Source organism: Anarrhichthys ocellatus, unplaced genomic scaffold (genome assembly GCF_004355925.1).
Source record: "Anarrhichthys ocellatus isolate YVR2014 unplaced genomic scaffold, GSC_Weel_1.0 scaffold29, whole genome shotgun sequence".
NCBI classification, from domain to species: Eukaryota; Metazoa; Chordata; class Actinopteri; order Perciformes; family Anarhichadidae; genus Anarrhichthys; species Anarrhichthys ocellatus.
Genome location: NW_022280059.1, coordinates 3285969 through 3305130, shown reverse-complemented (window position 1 = coordinate 3305130; position 19162 = coordinate 3285969). Strand labels below are relative to the sequence as shown.

General features: G+C 42.0%; 3 protein-coding genes across 4 annotated transcripts in view; all 3 read left to right on the top strand.

Annotated features, from left to right (window-relative positions):
- Window positions 1-2308, top strand: part of rab30 (RAB30, member RAS oncogene family) — a 14064-nt gene extending 11756 nt beyond the window's left edge. The window contains exons 4-5 of the mRNA XM_031863560.1: window positions 131-314; window positions 655-2308. Coding sequence (XP_031719420.1) covers window positions 131-314; window positions 655-905 — 435 coding nt within the window. The 3' untranslated portion in view covers window positions 906-2308. The remainder of the gene's footprint in view (window positions 1-130; window positions 315-654) is intronic.
- An 87-nt stretch (window positions 2309-2395) lies between these two features.
- On the top strand, window positions 2396-13319 carry prcp (prolylcarboxypeptidase (angiotensinase C)). 2 transcript variants are annotated; one of them, XM_031863556.1, is made up of 9 exons: window positions 2396-3417; window positions 6326-6466; window positions 6553-6654; window positions 6848-7029; window positions 7141-7298; window positions 9203-9375; window positions 11203-11370; window positions 11491-11678; window positions 12388-13319. In XM_031863556.1, exons 1-9 carry the CDS (start codon window positions 3238-3240, stop codon window positions 12599-12601), a joined length of 1506 nt encoding a protein of 501 aa, XP_031719416.1. In that variant the 5' UTR covers window positions 2396-3237; the 3' UTR covers window positions 12602-13319. The 2 variants fall into 2 exon arrangements, with proteins under 2 accessions (XP_031719416.1, XP_031719417.1); XM_031863557.1 differs by lacking the exon at window positions 2396-3417 and adding an exon at window positions 3425-3841.
- Window positions 13320-13437: 118 nt separating this feature from the next.
- fam181b (family with sequence similarity 181 member B) lies at window positions 13438-18684 on the top strand. The gene has a single exon (XM_031863559.1). It carries the CDS (start codon window positions 16928-16930, stop codon window positions 17876-17878), a length of 951 nt encoding a protein of 316 aa, XP_031719419.1. The 5' UTR covers window positions 13438-16927; the 3' UTR covers window positions 17879-18684.
- Window positions 18685-19162: the final 478 nt, after the last annotated feature.

Sequence of the window (19162 nt, the reverse complement as noted above, 5' to 3'; positions counted from 1 at the left end):
TATATATATATATATATATATGTGTATATATATATATGTGTATATATATATAAAAAAAAAATCAGATGCCTTTTATGTTTTGTAATAATTTGGATGAGAAGTTGCTCATTTCCAGTGTTGTGTCTTCCAGCTGCAGATATGGGACACGGCTGGACAGGAGAGATTTCGCTCCATTACTCAGAGTTATTACCGTAGTGCCAACGCCCTCATTCTCACGTATGACATTACCTGTGAGGACTCCTTCAGGTGCCTTCCAGAGTGGCTGAGGGAGATTGAGCAATATGCCAACAACCAGGTGGTGACTATATTAGTCGGTAAGAAGCTTAACTTTAATAACCGCTGGACCTCTTTTTTATCATCGGGCTCATTGTTCATTTTGAGAACACTGTGAATAATAGTGTGCGCTATATTTGACTGGGAACTGGCCTGGTTTTCGGAGCATAAATGTGAGCCTGAGTGAGCAGTTTTCTGAATAGATTTACAAAAGTCAAAGCCTTTATCCATCCCACACATGCATGCACACTCATACACCTCCACCTCCACCTGTCTCATCCACACCCACCATTGTTAAGAAAGACAGCCAGCTTGGTGATGCGAGAAGCCACATTCTTACTTGATTCGTGTATTGACGGATGAATGTCATGTTTCTTTCAGGTAATAAAATAGATCTGGCAGAGAAGCGAGAGGTTCTCCGGCAGAGGGCGGAAGACTTCGCCGAGGCTCAGAGCATGCTGTATCTGGAGACCTCGGCCAAAGAGTCCGACAATGTTGAGAAACTTTTCCTCGACTTGGCCTGCGAACTCATTCGCGAGGCCAAGCAGAACAAGCTGGATAACAATGACACTGCCCCGATGCCCGGTGAGGGTAAAACCATCAGTTACTTGACCTGCTGCAACCTCAATTAGGGAGAGCTCACACTTCTGGCCATTTTAACTCAGTAGCCATTGACTGTAGAGGGCAGATGGTCGAGCCTCGATGCCGCCGTCCCTCTAAGATGGCAGAAAGCCACCTCTTAGTCCCGTCATTTCTAGTCCCATGCCTTTTTAAAACCGTACAAGGGAGTTAGTCAACTTTAGTTTGGCCTTCCAGGAACAAGCATTTTAGATGCTGCCAGTATTGAGAGCTTTGTCCTCAATGCAAAGGGATGTAAAGTGTGTCTGCCTGATGCGTCCAGGAATCTGAGTAGGGCTCCATTTTGTCCTCTTCATAGTGAAATGGCAGAACTTTCCTGTTTGGGCTTTAGGATCCATTGTCATTAAACATCAGTATTCACCAGCAGTATTACGTGAGTAAAAAGTTCTACCAGGTATTTTGTTACAGATTCCGCATAGCTGACAACAAGTGTCATGATCACCGGAGGTTATCAGTAAATGGTAACTTAATGTTTACATATAGTACATTTTTCAGATTACCAAGTCTGATCAAGTTGAGAAAAAAAGTTTTGCAAATTTACCCTAAAATCTGTTGCACAATCAGTTATTCCCACGAAGTCTTTTGCTCTGAGCATTGCATACGACTTTATTACCTTTCATCTCATTTCTGTGTAGTTATTTGCACCCGTCATTACAAACTGTGAAGTATTTGTTCCCAATAGAAGATTTGTACTTGCTGCTAAACAATGTTTTTGTGTCAGATAACATAAACTTAAACACACATATAAATACTACATTGAAACAGTATTCTGTGACGCCATTATTATTCTCTTTTTGCATACTTGCAGTGCTTGCAATTAGTCGGTTGATATAGTATGAAGCAGTTGGGAAGGCCTCAGATATCGTCAGTCATCAGTAGAAATTATTAACAGTTTAATCAATTTACTTTTTTATTTGAATGTCAGCAGTTATTTTTATCCATAGACGTGAATATTTCTGCCTTTGTTGTTGCTGCCTAGCCATGAATTTGTATCACTTATTTGTTTGAAGGGGTATGTTCATGTAGTTTTGTGTATGACTTGTTGTACTTCATATGCTTTTATTGTGAAATTTCTTGATTGTGAAATTTCTTGGCATGTTTTGCCATAATTTGTAGTGTCTAACTTTATCTTTCATATATTTGCCATAACTGTAATGTACTGTATTGCACAATGCCATATACTGCACACTTATTCTTTTTATTATAACATTTTGTTGTACAGACTTGTAGTACTTCTTGGCACTTTGCTTTTATACTTTTTATTTTCTGTAATCCCTTTGTACAACCGGCGAGCATTTTGTTTTGCCTTTTACCATATGTTTAACAGCAGTGCTTTATTGTTAATCCCTTGCATCTTCTTGTCAACACAATATGGGAAATACAAAGGAAAACACTATTGGGCTGTTGTGCTTCTTTTCTCTTATGTACTAAATAATTCCTAAAAACTGTCCTTTCACCACTAGAGGGCAGCAAACACTCGTGACGATCAACATATAGCTAGGTAGACTGTACACTTTGTTATAAAACAATATAAAGATCAGCACATCATGTAACACTACATTTCCCAGAGGCGTTAGCATGCTAGCATGGCTGCATTGACGCTAACTTGATAAATCTAATATTGCAGTTCTTCACAGAGGGCAGTGATTTAAATACACAACACAGGTCATCTCCACCAATCATGTACCGCAGAGGAAAGACTGCAACATTTTAATAAACATTTATCATACACGCAATATATATTGTATTAAAAAGCACATGTTAAATCGGGTGTTTAACCTGCTAACTGGTAAGTAAATAAACCGACTAGCTTAGTTGCTTACTTGACACTTGTTTTAACAGTTCCGGTATGTATTTTCAAAATAAAAGCCCCAACACAAAAGGGATTTTTACCCTCAAAGCAAATGCAACAAGGCCTCGTTAGTGCGCAGCATCAATTTCCAATTTATCTCTGCTTAGCACTTCTTGTATACAGTTTAAAGGCTTAGCATAAAACACGTGCACACATAACTTTAAACTCCCATCAACCCTTGCGAGATTTACAGTAGGAACCTTCTGCTAACTGACTGCTAGCCGGCTACAGTGAAATTCAAGTTGTTCAAAATGTTGGGAAGACATTGAACTCTGAAGCCTCCTGTTCCTGTGCCCCCCCGTGTTGCTAAATATAGGTCACAAGCTGTCTGAACACACCTCGCTGCATTTGCTGACAGGCGAGTCTCACTTCCTTTCTTTTGAGGAACAGTCTCCTCTTCCCGGTGATCACGCGACCTCGCTATCATGTGCTGAAGACCAGTCTGCTGTGAGCCGTGTTTGACAGTAGCAGCAATGAGGGCTGGAGTCGGGACGCAGGTATGGGACAGAGCTGTAGCTACCTGCCTCCTGACGCTCTGTCTCGGCTGTTTACACGTGATCGCGCTCAAGTCACAACTCTTCACCAGGCTCGGAGGCTCATCTTACTCCACTGAGCCCCCCATCAGCTATGAAACGTTTTATTTTGACCAGAAGGTGAGTTTGACGTTCATCTCTGTAGTTTATTTCAAACTCATTTGTTTTATGAAAAGTATGTATTTATTCAGGTATGTTTCACACTGGTTTCTTCCTCCTTTACTTCTTTCTGTTTCATTCTGGTCTGCACCCTATAAGGGCTGAATTTAGTGTTGTAGAAAAGTAATCATTCAAATGATCTTTACAAAACCAAGAGCATTTAAAGCACCGTTTGCTGTTGGCTAATATCTGCATCACTTGCTCTTTCTAACATGTCAATGCACTTACTCCGTAGAAGTTATTTGTGTGTTTAGTCTGCAGACAATAGGTGTTTCCCTCGGGTGTCCTGTAGTGAAGGGAAAACCATCACAATTGGTTCTGTTCCTGCCAGCAGAACTGTCACTATCCCTGCTGGCTTCCTGCCTAAAAAGCTGTCCGGGGCCCAGTGAGTGTGAAACACTTTACCTCAGGGATCTTCATTCAAGCCTTTGTGTTTTCCATGTTGCTGTTACTTCATGGAGAATCAGATTGCATGTTGAGTTCATGCAGCGGTACGCAATGCAGCGTGACGTTCAGTGACTTGTGAAACTGACTCATACATACAGTCACAAGACTGTACACGTGTCTACATGACTCTCCTGTTCCTGCAATCAGGGATGCTGTGAACTCAACTCACATTTAGAGACAGTCTGTGAGCTGTCTGTATTTACCTTTTGCGTAGATACTGAAAAGACAATCCAGCCCATAAAGAAGTAAATAGAAACATTCCCTGATGCTGTTTCAACCAACGTTGAGAGGATTAATAAACACCTTAGAACAACACACAGATTATAATAAAGTGTGCATTACCAAAGCACAGAATATTAGGATTTTTAGAGCCACAGTGATTTGTTGATATCTTATTTGCAGCTGTTTTGATAATCGATTAATCATTTAAGTCAGTTTGATGGTTCCAGAGTCTCAAATGTTGCTTTTGATTCAGTCACCTTGGGCTCTAGAACAATGGTGGAAACTCTTTCCTGATGTTTTATTGACCGGACGTTTAGTCGATAAATCCCCCCCAAAAAAATAATCGACTGATTAATCGAAAATGAAAATTGCTTTTAGCTGCAGTCCTAAGTGTAATATTAACAAACTGCTGATGATGTGTATGCACAAGACAATATTTGGAGAAGGGGGACAAAGCTCCACACCTGGTCCGGCCCACCACATCCTGTCCAATCAGACACGCCGACAAGAAGATAAAGACCATTTCCTCCCTTCTGTCGTCCTTTGTCTTGTCTGATGTGCTTTCTTTGGCCAATCAACAAACACATTATATGCTTCATCTCAACAAGTAAACCAAATCAAATCCCTGTAATCCACTTTTCAGTAGCAAGTCTGCTGGGTTTTTTTTGTTTTGTTTTTTGTTACAAAAGAATCATCAATCATGCTGCCTTTTTTCGACACTCTCTGTGGGACGAGCTGCTGTGAGGGGAGCACCGAGTGATCTCGAAGAGGAAATCCTCCTGACTGCATTTTGCCTCCAGACAATGAATGGAAGTGTCCTTTAGCATCCTCCCAATTAACTGTTGTAGTTTACTGGAAGCTTGCGCTTTGCTAGTTTCCCTCATGTCTTCATTTGCTAGACTGTAACACGACAGGCTTTCCCCCCATTGAATAGTCAAAGTTCTGGTCCAGTAGATGTCCAGTATGTGAATGGAATTTTAATTGGAGCAAAGTGCTGGCTGCAGTAACCACATGGTGGCACTACTCATCAGGGTGTGGATTTGTTATGAAACCCGTCTGGTGGGGTTTTGTGATGTGCATACTGAGTGGGTGCAAATGTACTCACCAGGGGGAAAGGGGGGGGGGGGCTTCATGTATTCAACCACTTTAGTTTGGCATTTAGATCATAGTTCAAAGGAATATTTCTGTTTGCACTGCAACAGAATTTGTCTTTCAATAATTTAAGTGTTTACTTCCCAAAAATCAGACATCTACCATTTTAAAAACCCCGGTAGGAGTAAAAAAATAACTAATAAGACAAAATGAATGTTATTATTTTTTTAAATCTTTTCCATGGAAATGCAACAACTTAAATGTTAAGAAAATTCTTGCATTACAGTTTGGATGACCAGCACTACTGAGAGCGATTTAGCTGCCAAACTGCCAAACCTTTCCTTTTAACTGTCTCATGGTCCCCTCACACTTAAAAGCATTGCCAAGCGCTAAGGAGTCGAGGCTTGAATGAACACATTGAGGCCCCGGAATCTTTTTGGTGTCACTGGCTCATAAAATTGCTGCCTCCTTTGTGTCCACTGAGGAGGGAAGTGAGCAAGGAGGGAGGAGGGGGGGGGGATGAAAACAAAACAAAAAAACATTTTGTGTTAAGTGTTGGTGCTGTTTCAAGGGGTTGGACAACTCGACGGCGTCATGGGGCCGTCGTCTCTGTGAAGTTGTTGGTTTCTCTCTGCTTTTGTGTCATAGAGAATACAGGAAAATAAGTTGAAAGGGAAAGATGCCCCGGAATCCCTGAGTTTGTATGAAAGGACATCTTGTGGCTCATCTAAAGTGGAACTAATGCGGCGTCCCTTAAACTGGCTCCAACATATTTTAATACAAATTGGGGCTAATTACTCCAGAATCCAACCTCGGGACTGTCATTTCACAAGTTGGCACAGGGCCATGTAGCCACAGATCCCATCCAACTCAGAGTAGCTAATGCACGCTGGACACTTTAACGTCAGTAAATTATTGCCACGTTGGCTTTTCTTTCAACAAGTCTGACCGATGCACAAGAGACATTAACATTTTGACTTTTACATGTTGTACCTTTTTAAGTAAGTGAACTGCACATTATGTTATAAACATGTTATGTTTGTGGTCAGCTTGCGTAGAGTACATCTAAGATTATGCACCAATTTCACATTTTTTTTATGTGTCACAGATCGATCATTTCGGTTTCCTAGAGGATGGCACCTTCAAACAGCGATACCTCGTTGCCGACAAACACTGGCAGCAGCCCGGAGGACCCGTTCTGTTCTACACTGGCAACGAAGGCGACATCACCTGGTTCTGCAACAACACTGTGAATATCCCACCCGTGACCTTTTGTATTTACACTGCGCATAATCCCCGCTCTTAATTCAGCGCCTGTCATTGTTTTCTCCGTAGGGCTTCATGTGGGAGATTGCGGAGGAGTTGGGCGCCATGCTAGTTTTTGCAGAACATCGTTACTATGGAGAGTCCCTGCCGTTTGGACAAGACTCTTACAGTGTAAGTGAAGTGTTACACTTGGAGTACATCTAAGTCTGACTCAAATCTGATTAAATATGGATGATTACATGTTTTTTCTCCTTTTCTGGGTCAATAAGAATATTTTTACGTGTATATATATATATATATATATATATATATATATTGTTTTGAATGTCTTATTTTTACAACAATACTGGTCACCCGCTTGCAGGACAGCAAGCACCTGAACTACCTGACCTCGGAGCAAGCCCTGGCAGATTTTGCGGTGCTGATTCAGAACCTGAAGAGCACTTTACCCGGAGCTCAGCACAGTCCTGTCATCGCCGTCGGAGGTTCCTATGGAGGGATGCTCGCCGCCTGGTTCAGGATGAAATACCCCAACATAGTGGTTGGGTAAGACATCAGTGCGGGTCTGGGGGCCTTTAGGTTGGATTAACCCCAAAGATGTGCAGCTTGCGTAATTTTGAGAAATAGAAATGTTTTTGCTTCTTAATTGTATTTCAGAGCTCTGGCAGCTTCCGCGCCAATATGGCAGTTCACCGGTATGGTGCCATGTGGAGATTTCTACAAAATAGTCACACAGGACTTCGCCAAGAGCGGGAATAACTGTGACGCAAACATCAGAAAGTCTTGGAAGGCCATTAACAATGTCTCCTCCACTGGTAAGTTGTACAGTCGAGATGGGTTGATTTATCCTATGTGTCATAATGTAGGGAATCTGACTCATTTGAATTATTCAGAATGATGAATGAACCCCGTTTTATCTTATGTATGAGGAAGCCTCCTGGATTTTAAGAGTTTCTGCACGTTTGTCCACATCGTCTACATTTGTGGGTTTGATTCATTGTCGGCTAAAGCCTGAAACCAGACAGCTGTTACTAAAACTTGTTATATAAAGTGGATATAAAGTCTGGAGCCTCTCCACAGCACAGAGAACAGATTGTTATGTGTGGATCCATAAAATTTACAACCTGCATAACTCAGACTACCTCAATCCTTTAGTATTCAGCTCAGATCAGAATAAGAGAGTTTGCCCACAGGATCCTGGTACATTTTCCATTCTCACAATCCTAAACTGTCGGAATAAGCTTCATTGCATTGTGTGGTACTTTTTTATTACTATCACAACATTAAATAGTACACCAATAAAAAGGTTGATACCACTTTCTAATAAGGTGCCCTTTATAAGCTGTAATTAATGGCTTGGTTTATTGTTATTAAATCATCTTCTAATGCTTTATAGGACAGGTATAAGCTTTTAATAACTATAACCTTCAAGTTGCCAGGTCAGAGAAAATCCTCCTCTAACACAACAGTCATGTTGGAGGACGATAGACCACAACCTGGCAACCCAAAAGTTGTTGTTATTAGTGGTTTATAACTGTTCTATAAAACATCAGTAAATGAATAACAAAAAGTAGTAAAGCAATTAACCACAGCTTATGAATTATATACATATACATACCAATTTATATTCCACCGCTTTCATCAAATATTGTCAAAATTAGGTTTAATAAAGTTATAAAAATAATGTCAAAACAAGAGAATCATTTATCCACATGCTGTAAGAGATGTGTAATAGGGATGTAATCACTCCACTCATAGGCCAAACATTTACCATCACATAACAGTACAAGTAAAAAAAAAAGTACTGTAATCGCCTGGTGTTTGTCATAATAATAAATGATACAATTAAACAGGGAAAACATCTGGGTGATGGTACTTTTTTAGCCCATCACTGTGACCCAGAAGCTTCAAATAGATGGATGATTGATGGTTGTAAACGTGTGTGTATGTTGGCTGTTTCCTGGTAGCATCTGTCCCAAAACCTTGAGATTCCGACTACTGAAACAGTTGAAAAAGATAATAAGAAAGAAGATGTGATATTTGGACAACCAATCAGAGACTTTAGCATGAGAAGAAATGAACTGTTTGATTTAACTTTGATGGTTAAAGTATGAGGAATTTTCACAGGAATTAATTTTGGTGACAGATTCATAAAGAGCAGAAGGTTTGCTCCTCTTAAAGGAACAGTAATCTATTGGCAGACATGGAATGTAATGTTAATAAGTAAGTTTTCTGTGTATATCACCTGGAAATAACCTTAGAATGAGCCTTATGCATCTACTAACGGAGCAGGTCCTCTTAATGGAGCCGCCCGCCATGTTTCTACAGTAGCCCAGAACGGACAAACAAAACCACTGGCTCTTACATGGCCGTTCACGTTTTTCGCGTCAGTCACCATAGAGATGTTTCGGTTGGTTACAATCCGAACCGTACAAACCGACGTTTTCTGTGCATATACTAAATGAGTATTTGCTCCTTAACTTTGAGCACAACTATAAGATAATGGTTCTTTTAAATGCATGTTGCAGCTAAACTTATCATGAGGTTCTGACATCCTACCTGTAAAGACCCGTGGGAGCTGTAGTCGTTAAATGCTAGAAAAAAACAACCTTGTTTTTATCTTGGTTAAAACGACAACGTCAATGTCAAAGTTTGGTACCCAGCAGTAGACATAAATGCAGGAGTGACATTTAATAATTTTTTGCTCTCTTCTGACAAGCGTCTGGTCTTCAATGGCTGTCAGAAGAATTCAGTCTATGCGCCTCTCTGAAAAACGAGAACGATGCTGTCGGCTTCAAGAACTGGCTTCAGGAGACTTGGGTGAACCTGGCTATGGTGGACTACCCCTACGAAGCCAATTTTCTGCAGCCACTTCCTCGCTGGCCGATCCAGGTACAAAGATCCACGAGTAATATAAAATTTAAAAGAGAACTTGTGGATGAAAAAACGGATCCCAACAACATAATAAACTTCCTGCCAAAGGTCTTCACTTTATTGCAACTTTAAGTTTAGTTGGCCTTTGGTTAAGCGCCTGACAGCCTGTCCTTGATTGAAGTGAGCGTGTTATTTAGCCGATTGTGTTACAAGTGTTTGTTGTGGTCGCCCAAGCTTTTGTTGACAACAGCTGTCAATTAACTTCATTAATATTCATAAGGATCTCGTTTCTTTTGGATTTTAAGTATTCTTTAGATGAGCAGCTACAAGTAAGCCACCGTTCTTTTCTTTCTCTCGTACCAACGGTCCTTTCATTTGCACACTCCGTCAGATCTCTGAGGTGTTCCTCTTGGGACGCTCGCATGGCTCCACAGAAAGAGGACATTTGCCCAGAGCAGCTCATGAAGGCCATTAAAACAAAGGTTCACCCCTCTCCATTGAATGAGACTGTAACAAATACACTAGACACTTGATGAGAAAAAATACCAAAATTACCAAAATTGAAAAAAAAAGAAGAATATCACGTAATGAGGCCATTTTTTAAAACACTCCACATTATAAAACGTCCTTGGTTTTCATGTAAATGAGCTTGTATGACAGTATGGTGGCTGTTTGGCTGCGGCTGATTGACTTGGATGCAGTGTATTCCACCAGTCACCCTGACATGTCGCGTGCATAAACCAAGCTCTGCTACTGACCCCGGACTCTCTGTTCGGTGCTTCAACACCCCTCCGAGCGCCCCCATACAGCAGACTCGCACTAAAACTTTTACCAGTGCGATACATTTTTTTTTTTTGTCTGCTTATTTGTTTATCGTTAAGACTCTGAATAGTTCCAGGAGCCTCACGTCAGTGGAAATAAACACTAAATGGCCATTATGAGTTTTTTGGCTCCTTACCTTTAATGTATGCGACCCCTATGGGTGGTTTAAGCGGTTTAGGCAGTGGGTGCAAAGAGGAGCTTTTTTAATGACAAAGCTAATGTGATTATCTGAGTGAGTGTGAGAACGGGGTATTGAGGGCTTAGAGGAGGGAAATCTGTTGGCAGAGATGAATGTATAAGCCTAATCCTATCTGAAAAGTAAGAAGAAGATGCTTTGGAGCAATTGCAGTGTTTTTCTTCTTTTTTTTTTTTTCCACGGTATAAATCTTTGGTTGGACATGTCTGTGGCCCTCCTCATCCATCGACCACCAACTCCTCCCCAGCCCGCAGACAAAAGCCTTAGTAACAGACTCCACACTAGCGCAGCTCCCCTCCAGCCTCGGGACAAGAAAGCCCAGTTTGTCTGCCTCACAAAGAGTGCAGAACAACAGCCGCAGCCAACTCTGCTGCTGCAACCATAACAACACGCAGTGAAATTAAACAGAGGCTGAAACTCAAATATTTATCATCCACGCTATTAATTCTAAGGAAATCAACCGTGGTCAAACAAAATAGTATTTAGGAGAGCAACATTTAGATCATTGGCTATAAGTAAATGTGCACTTTTTCCTCCCCGTGCCAAGACTGCAGCGATAAATTCAAGTTCATTCCAGGGAATTTCACATGCAAATTAGGCGCCACCACTTTTTATGTGGAAAAACACTTTATGGGCCACAGGAAAGCTCCGGTCTTGTAAACAACTTGGATATAAGCTCATTCGATATTTGTATCTTTCTCTTTAATTCTATTTAAAAAGGAAGTGAATGAAGCTGTCAATGGCTTCAACAGCTCGCCTTAACTTTAATGTAATCACACACATTACTTTCTAATGTTTTGCTTCTTCATGATTATATTTTTTTCAAGGTGGTGTGCAAGTATCTGGCTTTCGATCCGGCTGTGTCGGACTACCAGCTGCTGCACGGCGTCTCCCAAGCAGCAAAGGTCTACTACAACTACACCGGAAGCTCCTCCTGCCTCAACACATCTCAGACGGCAACCGGCAGCCTCGGCTTCCTCGGCTGGTTTTACCAGGTGCGGTGACGCCCGAGCTCGGGGATCAGTCTTGTCACGCTAAATAAAATCGCAGCGCGCATGTGTCAGCGGGCAGCTTCACCTGTCACAATGAATACGTGTTCAATCCCTCATTCCCAGGCCTGCACAGAGATGGTGATGCCCATGTGCACGGACGGCGTCCAGGACATGTTTGAACCGGAGGAGTGGAACTTCAAGGCCTTCTCTGACGAGTGCAACGTCATGTTCGGTGTCAGGCCGCGAGCCGACTGGGCGGACACGGTCTACGGGGGGAAGGACATCGCCTCGCACAGCAACATCATCTTCAGGTAAACGTGGCTTGTAAAATGCCAGGGCTAGGCAGAAGGTTTTCTGGGTTTGTCTAGTGCAGTGAGAGACATTTAAAGTGCTGCTTTTGGCTGGCTTCTATTGCAGACAAATACAGAGTACCCACAGGAGGTAGACAGAAGCATGTAAAAATGTGGCTCAATCAAGGTTGGTCTTATGCGGTTGAATACCAATTAGCAGCTTTTGTCAAGCTATAAAATGGTCTGGCACTCAGTTTTCAAAGCAGCCCGAATGAATTGTCATAACATATCCCGAATATTAAAAGAGAGCAGCCCACGTGATACTGACAGATACTGACACACAACCAACCACCACGTTTGTAGCAGTGGTGGTTTAGTCGGTTACAACTAAAGTGCTTTGTAATTTTGTGTCACAAATTTCATTGTGCTTTTTATTCTACTTAAATCTGCATTAAAGTCTGTTGCCTTATTTTTATTGGGAAGTTCTGGTGTTAAAAGGTGATTTTTAAGTAAACTTACTATCTTGTATTTACTCCTTGTGAAGTTGGCGTAGACAAGTAGCTAAAAAAAAGAAAAAGAATAATGAGGTATTTTACTCTATCCACTTCATACTTTGTCCAAACAATTCTACAAAAAGTCGCCAATGATGCTCCATGTGAATACCCTAAATGAACTCCCCGTATATGCGGCACACCAGTGTCTGATCGCCGCCTCTGCTGTTGCATTTCAGTAACGGAGGACTCGACCCGTGGTCGTCCGGTGGAGTGACCTCCAACATGACAGCTTCCCTGGTTTCCGTTGTGATCCCTGACGGAGCCCATCACTTGGACCTCCGCTACAGCAATGACCATGACCCACCTTCAGTCCGCGCGACCCGGGCGTTAGAGGTGATGTACTTTCGAGAGTGGATCAAGCAGGCTAAAAAGACTCCTCAAACCTCTTAGTGCCTAAAAAGCAGCACAATGTCGCCCGACCCAGTCTGCCTAGCTTTAATTTACGTGACAGCCTTTCACAAGGTGCTCGCTGCATCATTCTGCCAAAGTATATGCCTTTTTATTAATTCATGTTGTGGACAATCTTTTTCTCTACATTGAATGATGGCCTTTTTATTTAAATAATTGCAACACAACTCCTGATCTTAATGCCATTAATCACGTGAGAATGTTTTAAGTGTATGAGACACACTCCATTTCTTTATGCCAAACTATACTTTTCCAAGGGCTTGGGGAGGCACACTCCATTATGAGCAATAAATGAGATTGAGTTGTCACTTTCTTTGTCAATACATTTAATCACATTATTGTCATCAAAAGACTGGATCATCCTCATTATGTTCTTTATCTCCCACGCTAACGCTTGCCAAAAACTAATTAAAGCCTCCAAACTTGTGTTTTCTTTTTGTCATTCACTGGTACAATCAGGGATATGTTTAGTTATTACCATCTTTAATTTCATTTTTGTCTTCCAGTTACAACTTGACACCCCGTATTGTTGTTGTCATTCTTGTCGATTAGCCTTTGTTGTTAGTCAGGTGTAGTTCTTCTTTCAAAGTAAGTGTTTAATCTGATTTTTTGCTTTTTAACACTTAAGGAAGTCTCAGGAGAAAAGTTTGCCACCAAATGGAAAGAAAATCGAATAAAAATGTTTTTAATATCCTCTGCACAGAGTGTAATATTCAACTTTATTTGTTATTGTTCACAGTGCCTTCCTCACTCTTTAAGTTTTCTATTCACGTCTTACACCAATTTCACTTAATACGCTGTCTACCGGTGAAAGGGATTAAAAAGCTACTGATGATATTGTCTTTTGATCATAGAAGGATGTACCGTTACTCTGTCAAGCCAACTCTTTGTCATGTTGTAGAGAGGCCGGGGCTTTTAAGTTACTTCCACCTAGCAGGAACAATTGCATGTGGCTGAGATTTAATAAAAACCCAATCGGAGGAGGCCAATAAAGTCAGTGGTGGGAGATTATTGCAGCTCCGCCTGCTGACCTCTCCCCTGTGGACCAACCTGTGGGATTCCCCCTGGCACGCATTCATTCACCGGCTGCCATTAAAGCTTTAAATTGCGGCACCAGGGCAGCTCATAGACCCGGGTTTGTTCCCCCCTGCTAGTAATATTATTAATACAACTCCTGGGGTGCCAGAGAGGTTGAGGAGGGTTGATGGAAGGTTAAGAGTGAAGCAGGAACCGGCAGGGACCAAGAGGCCTTTTGTAGTTCACCATGAAGCCGGGTTTTTTTTTATTTAAAAAAAAAATCAAACTCAAAGACTCAAACACCATGAAAATACTAAGACTGAAACACTTTGACTGCTAATGAAATCATGTCTTGTTGCTTTTTAATTTCCTTTAATCTATTCTGGTCCAATTACCCCCCCCACCCCCTCTTTTAAAGCAGAAGTTCCTGACATGACATGACTTTGTGAGGCAGATGGGGGAACATGTCTTGCACTGGTATGTGGGTTGATTTTCTACCGGGAGACACAAAGCCTGGACATTATGTCACAGGCTTGACTGGATTTCAGACACCCCAGTAGAAAGACACATGGCTAAACGTGGGGGAGGACGGGGTATTTGCCGCTAAATGCCGTCCTTAAACTTTTTCTCAGGACTTTGAGAGGTCATTAATTTTGCCAGCCCTTTCTTAGTCTCTGACACTGGCCATCAATCAAAGGTGCTATTAGTATTCTCCCAACCCCAAACTCCGAGTATCTCCCTGCTCAGACAGGGACCACACACTAGTATAGGAAGAGATTAAGCCTGTGTGTGTCACATCACGTTGGACCGAGCACCCTGCTCCAGAGGAGTAGGGTGCTGCTGAATAAGTAAATCTCTCAGGCCCAGAGGGCGTGGTGGTGGTGTTTAACAATATCTCAACAATGTGGATCTGTATACTTAACAATTTGGTTGTAGGGGAAACGGCACAGCAGATTACTAATGATTTGCTCCAAATTCAAATTCCCCCAAATCTCCAAACATAATGAGTCTTTGAAAATGTAATCTATAGTTCAACCCCTGTGATTAGCGCTAAAACAAACGCTGGCCCGTTATAGGAATTTCAAAAAACAACGTAACAATTAACCTCACACTTAGCGTCTCGAGAGTGGAAACAAGTCAAAAGCTCTCTGTTCATATATATTTTTTCCGAGCTGCTCTGCCTCAGCCCAACCCCTCTCGCCCTCGCAGCCTTTATGCAACAATAGCAACTTGTTTCCGGGATCTGTGCGTCAGGCTCTGTGATGTGAATGACCCACCAGCACAAAAGCCAAAGCCTCTTGACTGGGGGGAGGGGGATATAGCTGCCACGACTGTGATGATGTCACTTTGCCAAAACTGTGCTGCTAGCAAAGAGAGGGAGGCAGAATGACTTTGTCCAGGCGTTAAAAGCTCAGTTCTCCTCCACTGCATTCGTGAGACGTTGTGGTGTGGCATCACTGCGGTGAACTAAAAGTTTAGAATTTACAAATATATGCTTGTAGTATAATGCCAGATGAAATGAACTGAATATGCGAAGTCTAGTTTGTTTTCTCGCTTTCATGGCCAGCTGTATAAACAGAAAGATATTATTTGTTTTGTAGCCATTTGTTGCTCATAGATTTGAGTTTTTCTACACTTCTTTTCAGCTGCAGAGTTGTGCTGGGCCACGGATAATTAGATCAGTGCTATCACTTTCACTGTCTCCCTTTCTCCCCAGGAATTAACATAAGAAAGAATTTTTTAACGGCCTCACTCCCTCGCTGCTTCAGACTTTTCCTTTTCATCCCTCCAACTCTTAAATGAGTCACTGCCTCACCTCAACGTGAGCACTTTTTGTAAGAGGGAGGGATCGTCTTTCAATAATTCAGCTGCAGCGTCTCTTAACTTGAAATGAGAATAATACATGAAGGCTTTAGTGTGATCAGATTGAAACTCGTGCATTTTCTGGTAAACAAATATAAAATATGTGCTGAGTGTGACGGAAAGTTACACGTTTTTACTGCGTAGTTAAACTATGCCTGACAGTCCATACACTTAGAATTCGGTTGGAATTCCACTTAAATTGGGATGAGTGCTGGCAACATAACAATCTGGCTCTCGGACACATCCTCCGTTGTATTCACGGCTGGCCAAGAAGCTTCCTGTAAATAAGTTATTGTTTACAACAGAAGTTTCATACCCAGGATTTCTTTGGGTCAACATTTCTTCTGGCACACTGAGCCTGATCTGCACTTTATTCCCCTTTAATTTAACAGCTCCGGCAGCTTTTCTAGTTAAATCGACTGTTCATTATTGAGACCCATTTTACGAAGGGGCTGTGAGGTGCAATTTAATGAATCTCTGGCACAAAGCTCCCTTTCAGTGCCGGGCGAAGAATAGAGGCTATTTAGACCCTGTAGGGCTTTATGTCAAAGGCAGCCCATAATAGTTGTCAGGCCAGGGCAGAAATTCCCACTGGCCTGGGAATGCACTAGAAATCAACTTTTGCCATGAGCAGATTAAGACACAAGCGAGCAGTTGGTAAGATTCTCCCAAACAGGGGCATCTGTTTGGGCACAGAGATTTTCCCACTGAAAAGAGGCCTTTCTCACTACTATATAGCCTCGATTTGATCAGTGCCTAAATGAACAGTAATTAGATTACAAGTTAACTTCTACTTAGTAATCCAGACAGGAAACACACAAGTAGGCATGATAATTGAATAGTGGTTCAACCTTTTTTAAAGGCAAGCAGGAATCTTATAAATAAAAACACTCATTGGCTGTTTTTATGGGATATTAACTATAACCCCAAAAATATATAATTATATTTTCTCCTATGCTTAATAGAGATAGTTCTGCACAACAGTTCTACCCAGTAAAAGTACTATTCTTTTCTCTGTTACAGTAATGTCCTCCAGTTGTATGCAAGCCTTTTTGGTTCAGCGCACACACAAACAGTTAAACTAGAGGGGGAGAGTTCTGACGGAGGCTATTGTTTTCAACTCGGCAGGGAATTTCAGACAAATCCCTCTTAGATGCAGGTGGTCAGGCACAAGCAAAGAGTTAAGTCCTGCGCTCTCTTTGCCCCTCCTCTTTGATGTTCTGACATCATTAGTCCAGCCCCCCGAAAGATCTCCTTGCTTCCCTCCGAGCCCTTCACTTCTACTCTGGAATGTTTACAGGAACTTCATGAGCAGCATCAGGACCGAGGGTTTGTCAGGGGTAAAAAAAAGACATGCTCTGAAGAAACTATTGGTTCTGGGAGCACAGCGGATGCCACAGGTGTATAGCCGCTGGGCTCAGCAGAGGAATGGCTGTTCAGACTGCAATCATGAACCCTCAGTTCATGAATTTCTGCTTCCCTGGCTCTGTGATGGAGTACGACATGGAGAAGAGTCTGGATGGGAGTCTCCTCTGTGAGGCGGAAAATGACGAGGACTACAGGGAGACCACCAGGGACTTGCTGAGCTTCATAGACTCAGCCTCCAGCAACATCAAGCTGGCTCTGGACAAGCCGGTGAAATCCAAGAGGAAAGTCAACCACCGGAAGTACCTGCAGAAGCAGATCAAAAGGTGCACGGGCATGATAACGCCAGGAAACATAGCAGAGCCCCCAGTCAAGAGACAGGGTTCCCCCGTGGCTCAGCCCATGCAGAGCAAAACTCCGCCTAAACGCGATGGGGTCCAGGCCAGCTTACAGAGCAAGAGCTTGGCAGCCCTCTTCAGCCCTGTGAAAGATATAAGGGGTGAAAAAGCCAAGAAACCACCCCTGAGGCATCGCAATCTGCCCCCCTCTTTCTTCACCGAGCCGGCCAACTGCTCCAAAGTCAGCTCCACATCTGGGATGACGCTGAAGGACTTGGAGCGAGGCAACCCTGAGGCCGCAGAGTTCTTCGAGCTCTTGGGGCCTGATTACAGCAACATGGTCAGCGAACAGGACCTTTATCAAAGTGTCCGGGTGCAGCAAGAGATGGGAGGCCCGGATCCCTCTTCCTACGATGCTCAGCATTTAGTTGGTGGTCTCCTCTACTCGGAGCCCTGGACTAGCTGCTCAGGACCCTCTAAGAAAGAAGGCGAGAGCCTGCGTACAGGTCTGACCCAGCCTCCTGTCTACTGTCCCTCTGAGGCCGCTTCTGGGTCCATAGAGGACAACGCACTGTGCACTTTGGCCTTCCCGAACTTCTTCACAGACTGCTCCATACCTCAGGCCACTTATGATTTGAGTGGTGGTTATAACAGAGCTAATTATTCATCTCTATGAGAATGCGACAGTTCTGTTCTTAGAAGTGCTGGCAAAAAGCAGATAAAAATTGTTCTGACAAGTTTAACACTAGCCTAAGAGAGTTGCATATTATTGTATCACATTTGTTTATCTGTTGCGGAAGTAATATCGCAAATGGATTTCAACATTTTGTTCCATTCCCCTCTCACCAACAACACAAATCGCTTTCTTTGAGAGAAACAAGGAACTAAATATAATGTCTTTCATAAAAAAACATCCAAAGCTTTTTAAGTAACTGGATACCATGTAGTTTACAACATCTCAGTTTCATTTACTGCACTGTTCTGTGAAATGTTCAAATGTTTCTCAACGTTTCATTATCTCAGGCAATTTCTGATGACACTCGGAATGTCAGTTTTGTCAGCTGAGCATGTGAGTCTGTTCATTTGGATGTGTCTTATCAATCTGGGAATCTGTTAATGAAGACATTTTTTATTCTAACATGTTCATGTTTTTCAAAAAGACAAAATACAAGCTGCAGAAATAGGTGTTGGTTTAGTCCCCTGAAAGCCACTTTTTGCTAGGAAAGGTGTTATCGGACTCACATTGGACAGAACATGCTGAAACAATCGACCCTGTTGGTAACTGTTCAGAGGAGAGGAGAAAACACATTTTGCTCAAATGACTTTTACAACAATGTGTGACGCCATGTTTGTTTTCCAACATTTTACAGCTCATATAAATGAGCTGGCAGAGCCACCACTTGTATCCATTTTGTTGGAAAAGCCTTAAATGTATCTAGCTACTGCAAGAGGACAAAATAAAGCTGGTCTTTATTACCGTGACGACAGTGTCTTGAGTTTGTGTTCATTGCTGATCGTGGATGTTGTGATTATCAGAATACAAGAGGGTACAAGGCCAATGTCTCTAAAAATACATTTCCACAGTTCTGAACAGAGTTGCGGCGTGTTAAGTGAAGTACAAAATACGGCAATATATAAATAGATAAATACAGAAACGCTGGGGGTCAGATCAGCAAACCTTGCTGAGCGTTTTACATCTCATCTTAGAGTCTTTTCACTGATGCTTCGTTGCCCTGATTTTGTTCTTACTTGTTAAATTCTATTTGTTTATCTTTTTTTAATCTTTTTTTGTTGTATTTATTTATTGAAGCACTTTGTAACCCTGTGTGTTCTTTGCAGACTTTTACTTTTACTTACTTACTATTTGATTGCAATGCGATACAACTGTCTTATAATAAAACTGACAGAGTTGAGTCAACACACAAAACCATATGGAAAAAAACTAAATAGTTTAAATAGT

Bases quoted from the DNA above. Each gene is read 5' to 3' on its own strand.
- prcp (XM_031863556.1), top strand. From the start codon at position 3,238: ATGAGGGCTGGAGTCGGGACGCAGGTATGGGACAGAGCTGTAGCTACC. The intron at 7,030-7,140 runs GTAAGACATCAG...ATTGTATTTCAG, and splicing joins TACCCCAACATAGTGGTTGG to AGCTCTGGCAGCTTCCGCGC. The intron at 11,371-11,490 runs GTGCGGTGACGC...CCTCATTCCCAG, and splicing joins TCCTCGGCTGGTTTTACCAG to GCCTGCACAGAGATGGTGAT.
- fam181b (XM_031863559.1), top strand. From the start codon at position 16,928: ATGGCTGTTCAGACTGCAATCATGAACCCTCAGTTCATGAATTTCTGC.